Here is a 16,013-nt window from a genome sequence, read left to right on the forward strand (position 1 = left end):
CTGAATCTCGCTTGTAACTTGACTTTAACATTCAATATTTTGGTCAATCGTTTAAAATGCACCAGTAAACCATTTTATACATAAGAAATGAAAATATAATTTTTGATCTCAAATCGTGTCCAAGTCTCTTTAATTGATATAACACAGGGAAAAAATTTTTCGAAATGCACACTGGTTGATAAAGAGAACTATTTGCTTTCACTTTCCACGTACATTCTTTATCATTTCTTTTTTAACACTAAAAGTGTATGCGTGTATCGTGCGCGGATCAAGTAGGTGGGTGGGGTGGGTGGGTTGAGTTTTCCCGATCCACAGATTTGCAGAAATAGTTACAGACACTTTACCAGGAGGAATACATTATTGACCTCCACCTCCTTGAGAAACACACGGACAATTTTAACAAGTAAATAACAAGAAAAAATATAAATATACACGTATAAATTAAATTCAGTGTTTCCCTCCCCCTTCCCATCGCCAATTATTTATTTCATTTCTTAGGGGGAGTAAAGTCGGATTTTCCCCTGACAATTTTATTGACAGGTGTAGGGACAGGTTAATTGTGGATAAAGGCATCCTCGGATACCCGCGGATGATCGCGTCTTTTACTTATCAAGACGTGAACACCCATGGGTATCCGACGATGGGATGTAGATGGACCACCGATATCTGAAAAAATCCTGGATCCGCACCTGTATTTATGGAGACTTTAATGCATACCTAGTGGCCTATAGATACATGTATATTTTTGATAGATTACATGTATATTAATATAAATAGTTAAATTATGAAAACGACGAAGACCTCTTCTTCAGACGTAGAGTTATAATTCAAGTATTTTAAGGGTGAACCCCCGATCGCACTTTTGTTTCTGGTTTTCATTCCGATTAAGAGATGTTATTTAAAAAAAAAAGTCAGAAATACGCGTACAGTAAAAAAAATGCAGCGTAAGTAGGCCTAATGAACATTGTACTAGAAAATCATGATATTAACGTCCGATAAAATTTAAAAATCTATCATATAATATAACCTGTTTATATATGACCGTAAAAAAAGCTGTTTCCATTTATCCTTTATGTGTTCAGTAACTAGAATATTCCTTTTGAATTGATAATACATGTATGTTTGCATCACCAAGTGTCCTACCTACCCATCCAAAGAAACATGTCACCGAACACTGAAATTACTCTCTTTTCATTTTTGGAGGGGGACCCGGAAAAAATTATTGTATTCGACTCGGTTTTTAGAATTAAGTGCTCTCTAGAGAAGAAGGTAAATACAGTTGTCACATCAACAACCCAAACAAATCCGCAAAACGTGCCACATCTATTTGTAAATACACCTCACAGTCGCGTATAGTATACATGTCTTGGACTAAATATGTCACTCGTACAATGTAAATACAAAAACACAAATCAGTGGTTTGTCGTAGGATTTTCATATATGAAGTTTCGCAGATGATAAGTTGATGAGTCCTAGACTACTATATATAGGCATATACACATTACTGTCCTAGCTGTCATTTGTTGTTTTTCTTCTTGATGTGGTGGCAGTGCCATTAAACAACAGGTATTAATAGATTTTTAAAAAATAGTTTCGTGCAATAACTGACAATTGCAAGCAAGACCATATGCATCTTTAAAAATTCAAATTGAGTTTTCTTACATGAAAAATAAACAATTAGCAAAGATATTAAACAGATTTGGTTGCAATTTGATTTATTATTAAGTATTGAAGCACCTGTGGGAAAGACTTCAGTGAATCTCTGGTCAGGTGCTCTACCGACTGATCCATCTGTCGCCAGTATTCAAATTGTCTGACCGTCGTGTTCTTTTCTCTTAAATGATCTCCATTCTTGAAGACTTACCAGGCTCTTTCCCCTTGCAGAAGTTAACTTGTCAGTTCCAGGGCTTGGCATGGCACTAAATGTAACAGGATGGAAATAAGGACAACCCAGACTGAGATTCAAACCCAGTCCCCCTGAATCTGTAGTCAGGTGCTCTACCAACTGAGCTAACTAGTGCCAGTATTCAAACCAGTCTGACCATCACATAATAATGGACCAAACTGGGATTCTAAAACCAGCACCAGTTAGCTCAGTAAGGAGCTATCATCTAACTTGAGATTCAGGGGGCCACTAGGTTTGATTCCTGGTCTTATCCATCATTGTTTTTCCAACCAAATTACAAAATTTACCTAATATCAAGATGATGCATGATGTTATAACCAATGTATTAGATGTGTAGATGAATTTGTTTATTCTGTCAAATATGATGTTATAACCAAAACTGAATTCTAGAGAGGTAAATATCTGACTAATAGACTATAATGAATAAGAGTTGGTTAATTCCAGATTAATATACTGATAAATTTATGATATTAATATCAAATTATGAATACAAATGGTTATTATTTTCAGGACACAATGTCAAGCAAATTAAAAGACAGTATTCTGAAAGGATGTTTGGATCATCTTCCCACCTTAAACTCAAGAGTAGTCAGGATATTTATCTGTTCTACATTTACAGGTAGATTCTGAATGATTTAGCAAAGGAATAACAGGATTTTGTTCCATTTTCTGAAACTTTCTTCAAATCTGTTGCGTACTTCTGTATGACAATTAATTGGTAGTATTGTCATAATGTCATTTAGATACAAGAGAAGAAAGAAATATTCTGATTGAAGAAGTTTATCCAAAACTACAGTCTTACTGTAAGCAGAACTATGGATTAGAATTTCAGGTAATTTATCCCCACATTCAATTATGATTAAAACGTCATGTAATATAGACAAAGAAAAAAAAAATAGAATTTTATCTAATAAAATACAAATGATACAAAACAAATTTAGTACATGTAATTCCTTATACATGAATGTGATATCGTTTATTTTGTGCACAGGTAGTACCAATGTACAAAAGATATTACTATTAGATACAGGTTTCAGCTACATGTACCAGTACTTGTCTAACTGATTCGTTTGTGTGTGACAGGTGGTAGACATGAGGTGGGGGGTCCCTGAGGAAGCCTCTGATGATCATTCCACATCCTCACTCTGTCTGGCTGAGGTCCTCAACTGCCAAAAGTTGTCTACTGGACCAAATTTTGTGGTAATATTATTGGATTCAGAACTGTTAAATAAATCCTGTTTCACTTAAAAACAGACATTCATTGAAAAGACTAGTTAATAAAATTGCAAAGTCATTCATCAAAATTATGGTCACTCAGATCATAACAGTTGGATTAGTTACTACCTACTGCTTACTAATTGTGTTTACAAACACATAGCTAATTGTATATCTATAAGATATTCTAACCACTATTGTAAATGACCGTTTCTTTTTGGCATTTTTATTATGCACAATAATAAATGTGAATATTTCAGACATTTTTGAACCAGCGGCATGGATACAGAGCCCTTCAGCAAACTATTCCACAAAAAGAATTTAACCAGATGATGGAGATGCTGAGATCATTGGGGGAGGATCTATCAGTATTTGATGCCTGGTACAAAGAAGACATCAATGCTGTTCCCCCAGTTTTTGTCCTTCAGCAAATAAGCAGTATCATACCCAGTTACAAATCAAAGGTAGTGCATTTTTAAAATTGATATTTAAAAGACTGTTTGTGTACTGTAGATTCCTTATTTTATGTGAGTACTTAATTTTGCGATTCATATCGCGAGAATATAAAATTGTGAATATTGAATTTTTATCATAGTTTCATGTAGTTAACATATGTCCAAAAAATAAAAGGGACATTTATTAATTTGCAAGATGTGCTTCTCGCGATTTTATGGTGATATCAATTCCTCACGTTTAATTAAGAAATGAAGTCAATGTCTACCCAAGTTATACATGTACTAGTATAACCTGGGTTGAGGTAATTTACGCTTCACAATCCGCAAAGCATAACTTGGGTAGATATTGAGTTCATTCCCTATAATTTAATTTTCTGTAATTTGCTGTACAAATTTAGTCTGTTTTACTTTTAAAAATGATATTAATCTGTTCAAAATTTAAACGTAACGTCAAGCAGATTAGTACGTTTTTGAAGTTGGTGCAATGTGACGTGTCTTGTGACGTGCAAACCAGGTTATACAAATTTAACTAAATTTTTCTATCCAATCAAATGCAGCCTTACAACCAGAATTAAATTATTTAGGAATCTACAGTAGCTGTACACTATAGTTTTTATTTTTTTACATGAATTAAATTTCTGCTTCACTGTAAGTTACTGCATGATGCATATATCTTTACTTCTAGAGACGTATACTCTCTGAAAATTTCAAGCGCTGTGATTATTCAGTGCCAGAATATCATATATCAATGGATATTGAATATAACTAGGACTCAGTATTTTGTTAGCACATCTCTAGGGGATTGCGGAATGAGAGATAATTTGATTTTGAAAGTTTTTCCAAGACATTTTCAACAACATTGCATCCTAGCTAGCTCATGAAATAATTAATTTTCCAGGAAAATTTGTCTCCTTAATTTGAAAACAGACCATTTTTCTTGAAAGACATCTCTCATATCAAAAACAATTTCATTTTCTTATGAAAACAAAGCAAACTTTCATTCTGTTTATTTTATTGTCCTTCAGAAAGCCATCAATAAATGACATTTTTACATGACAAAAAGGATATTGATTATTTTCTTGTGCCATATGTTGTTAGAAATCAATCATTGATTTGAAAAGAAGTATTTCACTATGGTTCTTTGATGATTGTTTAGATAATTTTTACAAATGTATGGTTGGAAGTTTTATTTGAAAATAAAAAAATTACAAAATTATGGAAATTTTTAAGGTTTGAAGGCTTCATTCAAAATTTAATGAGTTTTAATTTTTATCAATTTCTAAGAGACGGATTAGGACATGGTCATTTAGGGTCAGCCTTATTTTTAAACAGTAAAAGTCAAAGATTTTTTTTTACACTTATTGTCCAGATAATTGACCCCTTGACACTAGCCAGTAATTCAGCACAGGTAACAGATGGTTCAGCATAGATTAAAAATATCTCATCTAGACTGATTTTGGTAGCATGAACAAAGTGTTCCAAAGAATATTTTTCCTGTTATATATTGAATAAAGTGGAAAAGTGACTAAGTTCTAATGATATTATATTAGGATGCAGATGCAATTAAGAAGTGGGAGAAGATTGCCGAGGAAATGCGATCCAAATTAAAACTAGCCAGTCAAAAGTGTTTTGATGAAGGGAAAATGACTGAAGAAGAAAAACACAAGTATTTTATGTCAGGTAAATTTGATTCACAGCTTTGTGTATAGTTGTACATGTACAGTTGAATAATAATAAAAATTAATACAAAAAAAAAGCTCAATCTTTTATATGACCTTGATAATAACTGTATTCTTTCAGTGACAGAGGAGGAAATTGAACAGGGTATTTTAAAATCTCCAGGAAATCCATTGGACCATTGTTTATGTTTTGTCCGGATAATTGAGGATATCCATAACAATCTTGGTCATTCAAAGGTTTGGCGATACATTGACATGACAGGCAATGAAATTAACCAGGAATCACAGACACTACTGAACCAGCTCAGGGAGAACCGAATTCCCAAAATCATCAGTAAAGATAAAATACAAACGTAAGAGATTGCAAATCTAAAGGCATCTATGGTTAACAAGGCAATGTTGTTAGTGAAAATGATTAAGGCATTAGAATGTAAAAAAAAAAGCAGAGAAGGTAGTGCTGAATCTGTTCAGGGATGACAAAATATCATGATTTTATGTTCAAATATGGTACATGTATACAGCTGTGTTGATATTACTAAACCTAATTGGGAGAACTGAAATTCTCATCTATATTAAAAGTATAAGAAATGTGCATATAAAAAAAAAAATCTGCATAGACACCGCCATTGTATGTGCATCAGCATTTTAGATTAACTTTGAACAGGAGTTCCAAGGTTGCATCAAAGACCAATCTACTACTTTGTTACAATTTTGTTAAAACTTGAAATGAGTTTCAACAGTATTCACTATAGATTTACTGGACCACTCAGAGAGAAACATATTTAAAAGCTGTTCCTCATGACAGAACTTTGATTACACTTAAGAAATATGGTAAAGCACTGCAGAATCTTTTTTTTAGTGGGGTTCAATGTTCGTAAGTAGCCAAAATTTTCCTGGTTCATGGGGACATGATTTTATTGGTAGTGTATAATCAGGATAATTCTAATCAATATTTAAACAAATGATTGTGTATAGGTTTGTGGGGATATATTTCTTGGACAGGAGTTACCCATTAAAGCCACGAACATTGGTCACCCACAAACGATGATTCCAAAGTAAATGATACATTTATGATTTTATGACCAAGAGACAAATGCAAATTGAAATGGAGTGAGTCAGCTAGCCAGTTAATTTTACTCCAAGATGTTCACACACTTGATATAAGTTGAATATGTAAGACTCCAAAATCCGATGGTCACTCCAAAGCCCGATGGACATGCCAAAGTCCATCGACCTGTGTCAAAGTTCAATAGTATTTTGCCGATATGGACACCAAAGTTCGATGGTAACAGAAAAACATTGTGACGTCTCATTATGGTGATGTCACAGGTAATGTCATACTAGCAATTCAAAAGCAGCAAGATGGCAGCATCTGTCTAGACGATCAACAGGAAAGTTTTTGACAAAGAGTGGAACAAAGAGAGACTAACGATGTCAGCCCGGAGCATATTTTGTCTGTTTGAAACAATATGCAAAAATTCTAAATAGTGTTTTCAGTTAAAGGCTGTGATAACAAAAACGAAAAGTATTGTGTCAAAATATCTGTACATGTTGCCCTTTTAAAATGTGCTTTAAATGAGTTGATGACAATCTACATGTAAGACGTATGCGGGGAAACTTGTGGCAGGGGTTGATAAATAAAATAGTTTTCACCATAAGGTAAGTTTTTTTTAAAAACTATCCTCATTTCATTTTACTTTCATATGTATTTTATTTTATTGACCTTCTACCGGTAGTTTATAGTTACACATACAGAGAGACCATATGCATAACATTTGTGCTTTATGAGTCTAACTAGAACCATTGGACTTTGGCATGTCACATCATCGGACTTTGGGGACTGCACACGAACCATCAAGCTTTGGCATGTCACACCCTCGAGGTTTTGCTCAGACCATCAGACTTTGGCATGGCCATTGGATTTTAGAGTCCCATCGCACTTTGGAGTCCTACATATATTTTCAAGTACTAACATGTATTGTAGTGAAGATGACTGTATTAAAAGAACAAATATTGTTGTAGGTCTCTGGTGAAGTGGAGTGACAAAGAAGGAATTAACAGGGAGGATCACAAGAGTTACTTAGAGCGCTTTGCTAAGCAGTTCTACGAAGGAGTCAGAAGTCTGCTGGATAAATCCGTCTCCCTGGAGACTGAGCTCTCTAAGGATAATCTATACATAGAGGTATGTTAAGAGAATAATAGCAATGTGGAAAAACAATTTGCAATAGCACAGAAAGCTTTATGAATTGATTACTAAAATGATATATTCAATTAAATCATAGTCATGATTAAATATTTGTGTATATTAAATATCTTTTATGGTACTTTAATTACCGCTCAATGGCAAAATGATCCTTTCAGATGTTCACTTTATCAGAGGGAGAACCTTTTATTAAATCCCAAATTTAGAATTGTATGTTGTAGATAAAAAAAAGAGGTAATTTTCATGGTTTTTCAGACATTACAACATCTCACTATGGCTAAAGAGCGATGTTCCATGTTTCATGGTAGACAAGATATTTTGGAAAAAATTGCTTCCTACTTGAGGGAGGGAGAACCTGAGCCCTTCACCATCTATGGCCCATCGGGGAGTGGCAAAACCTCCATCATGGCAGAGGCTGCAAGAAAGGTACCAATATCTTATCATGACAATTAATACTGACAAATATAAAAAAGAATTTAAATAAAATTTGTTTTGACTCCAATTGTAACTTGCTATTTGATTGGTTAGAAGATTGGATTCTAATGTACCGGGCGTAAGTACAATTTGGCTTGCTTTTGATGCCAATGTGTTTATGAAAAGAGTAGCTAGTAAAAAGGCAATAATGATATTTGATAAAATGCTTTGGGATTTTTAAAAATGTATCTGCCTTTACAATTTAAACACACCCTGTACTCTTATATATAGGTTGCTTTCAAATTCCATATAGGCCGTAAATATTGATAAATTACATTTTTGAAATGGAGTAGAGATACATTTATCTCATACGTGTGGTGTATATTACCCATGTGATAAACCTTTGCTATATCAAACGGGTGATGCTTTATCAAATACTTCCGGTCCGAACTATTTTTGACACAACCCCTCGCTTCAACGCTTCAATGACCTATTTTTGAAGATTTGCTTGTACTTTCAACATAACTATATCTACTACAAAAATTAATATAAAATTGATTTTGTCAAAGATTTAGATTACAAATATGAAGGAAAACACATTACTGCGTAGCACAGGCGTCGGAACCGGGGGGCTATTGTGAGTGGGGGGTGGGGGGGTTTGCCCCCCCCCCCACTTTTTTTTGCAAAGTTGTTCATAACCGTAACCACAAGACCCTTTTTTCTTGTTTGTCAAGATTTTTGATAAGTTTAGCCCACTTCCAACTTTCCGTTTGCTTTGTGAAGTTAATAAAACTGCAAATTACGTTAACTATCAAGGAGTTCATCCTGACGACGCGATGAAAACAGAGCGCTCTGGTTGTGTTAATATACAAGAACTTACCAAAATAATGTTTCATAAGACTTTTATTCCACCACCAGTAAGCATCCTTATTCACTATTTTTAAATTTCGAATCATAAGGCTAGCCTAGTGTTTGTTTTATTAAACATCAACAACTGTTCCTCGTTCAAGTCAATTCAAACTAACGAGCATTCGCAACTTTGTGTATGTCAACAAACTTGATTATTCAAGTCTTCTAATTGGAATTTCCATTTAATCAAGTGAATAAGCTCTAAGAAAAATTATTTAGAGCTAAAAAATTATTTTAAGGTTTTTTTCAGTGAAACTTTCCATTAAAACAGTTAGATTTATCTCAGGAATGACGTACTAAATTGTATTGCGCAAGGTCACAATAGCAGCATAACACAACGTTGCATCATCGTTTTTATCTTTGAAAAAAAAACCAATTCGGGTCACATAAGGGACTGTCTCAAAAGCTTCATAATATAAATTAAATTGTATGAGATAAATAGAACATCTATAATTGTGTGATTTTATATTTGCTTTATCCAACTCGTTGAAATGGTTATATTCGCTCGGCAAGCCTCGCGAATATATACACCATTTTAACTCGTTGGATAAAGAAAATATAAACTCACACAATATAGATATCCTCTATTTATCACATCAATATTACAGTCAAGCTTTTCACTGATAGCTAGAAAATTCATCATTTTCTGGATGTATTGGTATGAAGTGTGCATGAGCTCGAGACTGGGAAGAAACAATGATATAAATATAACTATAATATTGTTGGATTTCAATATCTAGTATTTATCACAAAATTTTCCTGACTTACTATCTCTTCCACTGTTTTTGTATGGTTTGATATATTTTTCATAATTTAATTCAACTGTAAGAAAGTAAGATTAATTATTCGTGTATTAATATGCAATATAAAAAGCATTCAAAATTTTGATTGGAAATAATATGTCATGTAAGCCTTAATCAACAGGTAAAGGATCATTTTCTATTATACCTCCCAAAAATACATATAACCAAATCAATAACCCCTTCAATCATTAAAACATGCATAAAGAAATAAAATTTAATTTTTTTCAAAATGCAGTGACTTTCATATCTGAGTAAAAAGAAGAAACATTCTTACACCAAACATTTTTGCTTACAGGTGCCCTTTGTGTACCACAAAGACGCAGTGGTGATTCTGCGGTTCCTGGGTACATCACCTGACAGCAGCAACCTTCGCAGACTGCTTCGAAGCATTTGCAGCCAAATCTTGTACAACACAGTTGGAAAGGCTGATGATATTCCAGAAGAGTTCGATGAGTTAGTCATTCTGTTTCAAGGTCTTTTAGAGGAGTACAAGTCAAAGAAACCTCTGGTCATTATCCTGGACTCACTCGACCAGCTCAACCAAGACCATTCATCCTACAAACTAAGATGGCTGCCTAGAAAATTGAAACCCAATGTACGGATTTTATTGTCTACCTACATTGAGACTTTAGAGATTGTGACAAATTTGAAAGCATTTTTTAGCCCTAAAAGTTTCATTGTTGTACCCAATTTAGGAGAGGAACTGGGTTTTCAGATTTTGAAGGTCTGGTTAGAAGGAAGTAACAGAACCTTGACTTCTGAACAATTTGACATAGTTCAGAAAGCTTTCCATGCCTGCAGCCTTCCTCTGTATGTAAAACTGGTTTTTGAAAATATCCTCATGTGGAGATCATACACCCCAGTAGATAGATGTGTCCTGCAAACCACGCTGCAAGAAAGTATCTCCACATTGCTTGGGCAACTGGAGAATAAGCATGGGAAGATGTTTGTGGAGCGATCTTTTGCATACCTCACTGCCTCTGCATCAGGTCTCAGTGAACTGGAATTTGAAGATGTGATGTCAATTGATGATTCCCTTCTGACAGAAGTCTTCAAATTCCAGCTGCCACCAGTGCGGAGAATTCCCTCCCTATTGTGGGTGAGGTTGAAGTATGATGTACAAAAATACATTGTAGATAAAGAAATAGATGAGACTCGTGTAACATTCTGGTACCACCGGCAGTTCATTGAAGCTAGCCAGGAACGCTATCTTAAAGATGAAAAATTTGCAGCAGAAATTCATTCAAATCTTGCTGATTATTTTCTTGGAAAATGGTTCAATGTTTCTAAACCATTTAGGTATACACCAGAACAAGCAAAGAAGTATGGAATGTCCACACTGGACTCCTCAGCAGACAGGAAAGTTGCTGAGCAACCAATAAAATTCATTTACAGAGATAAAGATGGGAATCCTCAGATCAGATTTAACAAAAGAAAGCTGAACAAGTTGCCATACCATTTAGCACAGGCAAATAGAGAGGATGAGCTCAATTCTGTTTGTCTGTACAACTTTCATTTTATTATTGCTAAGATCAAAGCTACATCTGTAATACAGGTTATCAGTGATTTTTATTACACAAAAAAGGGAAAATCCAGCAAGCCTGGTGTCTTAGAGAAAGTTCTAAAGTCTTGTCAGACCACACTCCAACAATACCCAGATTCCTTGGCATTTGAGATTTGTGGACATATGTTGTCTTATCTGACGGACAAGAAACCTAGTTCAGAGAAAACCCTGGTGTCAGAGTGTCTAAAGGTGTCAGATGAGACGAAGAAACCTACCCCTTACATAACATGCTACAGTGTTCCCAGTGAAGCTTTGCTGTATAAGCTTCAAAATCATAAGCTGCCTTATGGGTGTATGAATGTAGCAACTTCCAAGGATGGGAAGCATCTTGTAGCTCTGGCAGAAAATAATTTGGTGTTTTTCTGGGATTTGACTGTTGGAGAACTGGAATGTGAATTTCAAGCTCTAAACCCAGAGGATAGCAAGCTGAATATTTTGGGCTCTGAAAGTAGTAAAGATTTGGTGTACTTTTCATCAACCTATCAAAAAACGATGCATCCTTTCATCATTGTGAACATTGTGACATCAGAGATTAAGAGATCATTGAATCTTGGGAAGAGTTACCCTGCAGTAGGAATGGCAGATTCTCTTAAACATGGATTGACAGAACAAAGGATATTTTGCCTACACAAAGGACATTCTGCTGATGTTTTCAGCATGGAGACTGGTCAACATGAACACAGTTTTAGTATTTCTGCAGATGACATGGTCATATCCCCAGACAAAAAGCTGGCAGTATTTCATCTGAAGTCAACAACAACTTACACCATGTACAGTGTAACCAGTTTGTCCGAGCTTCACCGCTTTGATGTGGATGGTCCCTCTCTGTCACTGATCTTTTCTCCCACGACCCATGAAGCATTTGTTTTATTGAAAGAATCTGGCCAAGTCCACATGGTAAACACTAACAAAGACGATGGAGCTGTTGGGCAGGTTCTGAGCAAAATCAGTGCATCCGACGGACAAACTATCCAAGAGGCAAAAATGTCCACCAGCGGTAATTACCTGATCTTGAGGACAGAAGAGGGATTCTTGTTATGGAATTACAAGTCAAACAAAGTTTTTAAACAGTTTAAAATTCCAAACTATATCAAACCTGAGCACCGGGTGTTGGACATGTTTAGCAGTCTACAGATGGATGACAAGACTTTTGTTGTGGGGTATGAAGGTTATCTTGTAGTATGGGATGTGGCTAAAGGAATTCTCAAAGCATGCTTAGAAGCCAGCAAGTCAAAAATTAATTTCTTAGACATCAACAATGCTAGAAATCTGGCAATTACTACATCTAAAAGAAACAATGCTATTCAGATTTGGAATTTGGGAGCCATGGAAAAAACAGATTCCAAATTTCAGCCACTGATGATGAAGACAAGTCCAAGGTACTTTGATGTTTCCAAGACTGGTGAAACAGCAGTTGTAAGAGGAACTGTAGCCAATGATGTGGTGGTCTTGGACTTGATAAATGGAAGGATTAAGGTTACCATATCGGAGGCCTATGAGACGATGCGACCAGTAATATCACCAGACGGAGCTTATGCTGTGCTACGAGAATATGATGGACAGAATGTTATTAAGATTTGGAGTACAGAGACTGGAAAGTTGCTAAATTCACTTCCACTGAGCAGTCTGATGGTTAAACACTACAAATGTTCAAATTCTAGAGTATTAGTCAAAAGTGATACAGAGGGAGGCAGTAACTTTAGTTTTTGGAACATCAAAACAGGGGAAAACCTGCACCACTTTCATTTTAATCATTTAAATATAGGGGAAGTTATTCTGGAAATGACACATTTGGATGATGAAATTTTGATTTCCAAAAACCAGAAAGGTGATGATGTCGGCAATTGTGATCTTTTGTTGGTGAATATACGATCAGGTGAGGAGCTTTACTCATTGGCTGGCATTAATCCTGCTAGAATACAGCCCATTGGAGAGAGCGGGTACTTGTTTTTAGCAGAACAAACAGAAGATCAAGAACATTACCTTGTCATCATCAACACAAAAGCAAGAAAAATCACCAAACGAGAGAAAACAAGCCCCATGCCTAATTCTTTTATTAGCTTGGACAAAGATGGGAATTACGGAATTGACAGGGTACTGAATTTGTATGATTTGAATTCCTTGAAACATGTACATCAGTTTGATGCTGAAGAGAGTGAAGTAATGCTGAGAAATATCAAAATCAGAGCCACAGCCCCTAAAATGATGCCAAATGGTGAATTCGCTGTGTGGCTGAATATTCGTGAAGGTTTAGTGAAAGTGGGAAATGTTAAAGAGAAAGTTGTGCAGAGTGTGTTTCCAGTGCATAGCATTCCCATTAGTGTGAGCGTGTCCACCAGGGGGCTGATCATTGTCGGGTGTGAAGATGGGAGGATTATGTTACTGCAGGTGCCGGATTATTCTATGGACACTAAGGACAGACTTGCTCTGTTAGCAAACAATATTACAGACAGATTGGTAAATTTCTCTAAAGATGTTTACAAAAATTCCGGACTTAACAAAACCATCAAAAGACAAAACAAGGATTCCAAAGTTTGTACCATTACCTAGTAGGAGATTCATTTTGTGGAAGGGCCTTTTTCCATTTTCAACACATTGAATACTATGTAGAAAAATAATCTTACATTAACTCTGTTTGAAATTGTTGGGATCTTGGGTATCTGTCTTTCATCAAACTGAGTGTAAAACAGATTTATGATTCAACATTTATGAATTTATTTAGTGTAAATTTCATCAGAGTGAATATAACATGAAATCCACATCATCAACTACTCACATATCTATCCACACTGCGATTCCATGGAACTGATAACTGATGCACAATGACTATGAAAGAATCACCAGTTTTGTTGACTGTTGATATGAAGAAAAAATGTTTAATTATCAAATTGGTATTCATTGTTCAGACAGCTTCTATAGTAAAATCTTTGGTATCTGAGACTAGATTATTAAAGAGGAGGAATATGGAAATACCCCTTGTCTAACTATTTATAAAAATGTATGTATTTTCAAAATAACTTCCATTTTACAAGTACCCATTATAAGTGTCTACAAGGTACAGTAAAACACGGTTATAGCGAACACGCTTATAATGAATTGACACAGCGAAGTGATTTTCATTCCCCATGACTTTATTACATGTTGTAAACTTGACGGATATAACGAATTTCGCTTATAACGAAATAAAATTGCCCATCCCTTGGACTTCATTATAAGTGTGTTTTACTGTACATGCATGTAAATGATGACAAATAAACCAGAGGTACCACCTGGTTAGTTGTAGAGAATATATGGAAATTAATGAGTAATATTGTCACTAGAATAAGGACAATGATTTTTATGAATCATAAAATCACACAAATTTTGATGAGTACTGTATTTCAGACCTCTTGCATATGTATTATATAACAAATTTTTGAAAAATATGTTCTTTGATTATTTATATAACTTGGTAACTAAACAAATACGATATTAATAAAAATCATACCTATCTCTAGATTTCATAAGATTTCTATGTAATATATAAAATGATTTATTGATGTCTGTGACAAATATTTTTTTGATTTTTTGATACTCATGCACATTGGAAACATGTACGGTACCTCTTGAGTGCACGTGAATGAGCGAATATGTTCATGTGGTGTATTTGTTACAAAGAATTATTATAAATACCATGTTGTGTACTCAGAACTTTTCTGTCCAAATTTTCTGTTTCCACCCCTTGTGCTTAATATTTTATAATTATATAGTTTACAACTTCATGCCCAAAGTGCATTCATCCACTATAGAATAAAAAAGGACAGTTTTTCTGTTTTGAAATGTTCAGCTGGTTGCTTAATTTAGCTAGTTTTAATACACAGCAAAAAATACCAGGGTTCTTGCATTGCAAACTACATGAAAAAATATATAAGTACCCAGATGATAATGTTGATAAGTAGTGCAAGTTAGGAGTCCTTAGAATTTCTGAATTGGTAAAAGATGTCAGATTTTACTGTTTAATTTAGACCCTAGGAATAAATATTCCTGTATAGGTGAATAAAATTTCTAGTCAGGCTTAACATGCTCAACAGGGGAAGGCGTAAAAGAGGAAATTTCATGAATTTTGGTAATTTATAGATCTTTTTTTTTCACTGATATATTTTAAGTACTTATTAAATGAATCTACGAAAAAGGGATGGAAATAGTAACCTTGGATATCTGTAATAGAGTGATATTTACTTAGTAAATTCATCTTCTAAATTGTATAACATTTAACCAAACTGCTTACCATGCAGTTTTTTTGCACTCACATATTTATATTTATGGTTGATTGATATTTTATTTACATTTTTTGTACTTATTAAAAAGTGATTCACAGCAACAAATCATTTTCGATCACAAATTTAGTAACTAGTCATTTATACACAAAGTTTATATACATGTATTCATTTACATCATAGGAACCCATAATTTTGTGATAAAACATTTTTAATTAAAAGAATACCTATTTAAATATATAAAGACTAATGAATATATACATACAAATAAGTTTTAGTTGCATGTAGATTTGCTAATAATGCTACTCTAGCTGCAATGTTTCACTAACTGCAAGCCGTTATATCTGTGATAAATTTTATATTGTTAATACTGTTTGTATATCTGTTGGTACTCATTTTTGACAGCAACTCTATAGTTAATATCTTACCATATTTCTGTATTATTCTATTTATTTAATATTTTTCTCTCGTCTGGTCTAAGCTACTGATCATGATATATTGTTTTATTCTTTTTTATATTACGAAACTTTAGAATTTCTCGTCAGTCTCTGTCTATTAAGTATATAAGTTTGGTTAAGAATTGTAGAGGAGTTATTCCCCTTCTAGCAG

At 34.3% G+C, this 16,013-nt stretch overlaps 1 protein-coding gene across 1 annotated transcript; it reads left to right on the forward strand.

Annotated features, from left to right (window-relative positions):
* The first annotated feature begins 1,286 nt into the window (after positions 1–1,286).
* On the forward strand, positions 1,287–15,895 carry LOC128189119 (NACHT and WD repeat domain-containing protein 2-like). The gene is made up of 10 exons (XM_052860586.1): positions 1,287–1,566; positions 2,417–2,525; positions 2,650–2,738; positions 2,990–3,106; positions 3,382–3,585; positions 5,127–5,256; positions 5,377–5,608; positions 7,278–7,437; positions 7,714–7,884; positions 9,880–15,895. The coding sequence occupies exons 2-10, from the start codon at positions 2,423–2,425 to the stop codon at positions 13,696–13,698; spliced, it is 5,025 nt and encodes a 1,674-aa protein (XP_052716546.1). The 5' UTR covers positions 1,287–1,566; positions 2,417–2,422; the 3' UTR covers positions 13,699–15,895.
* The last annotated feature ends 118 nt before the right edge of the window (positions 15,896–16,013 follow it).

Source organism: Crassostrea angulata, chromosome 6 (assembly GCF_025612915.1).
Source record: "Crassostrea angulata isolate pt1a10 chromosome 6, ASM2561291v2, whole genome shotgun sequence".
Classification (NCBI taxonomy): Eukaryota; Metazoa; Mollusca; class Bivalvia; order Ostreida; family Ostreidae; genus Magallana; species Magallana angulata.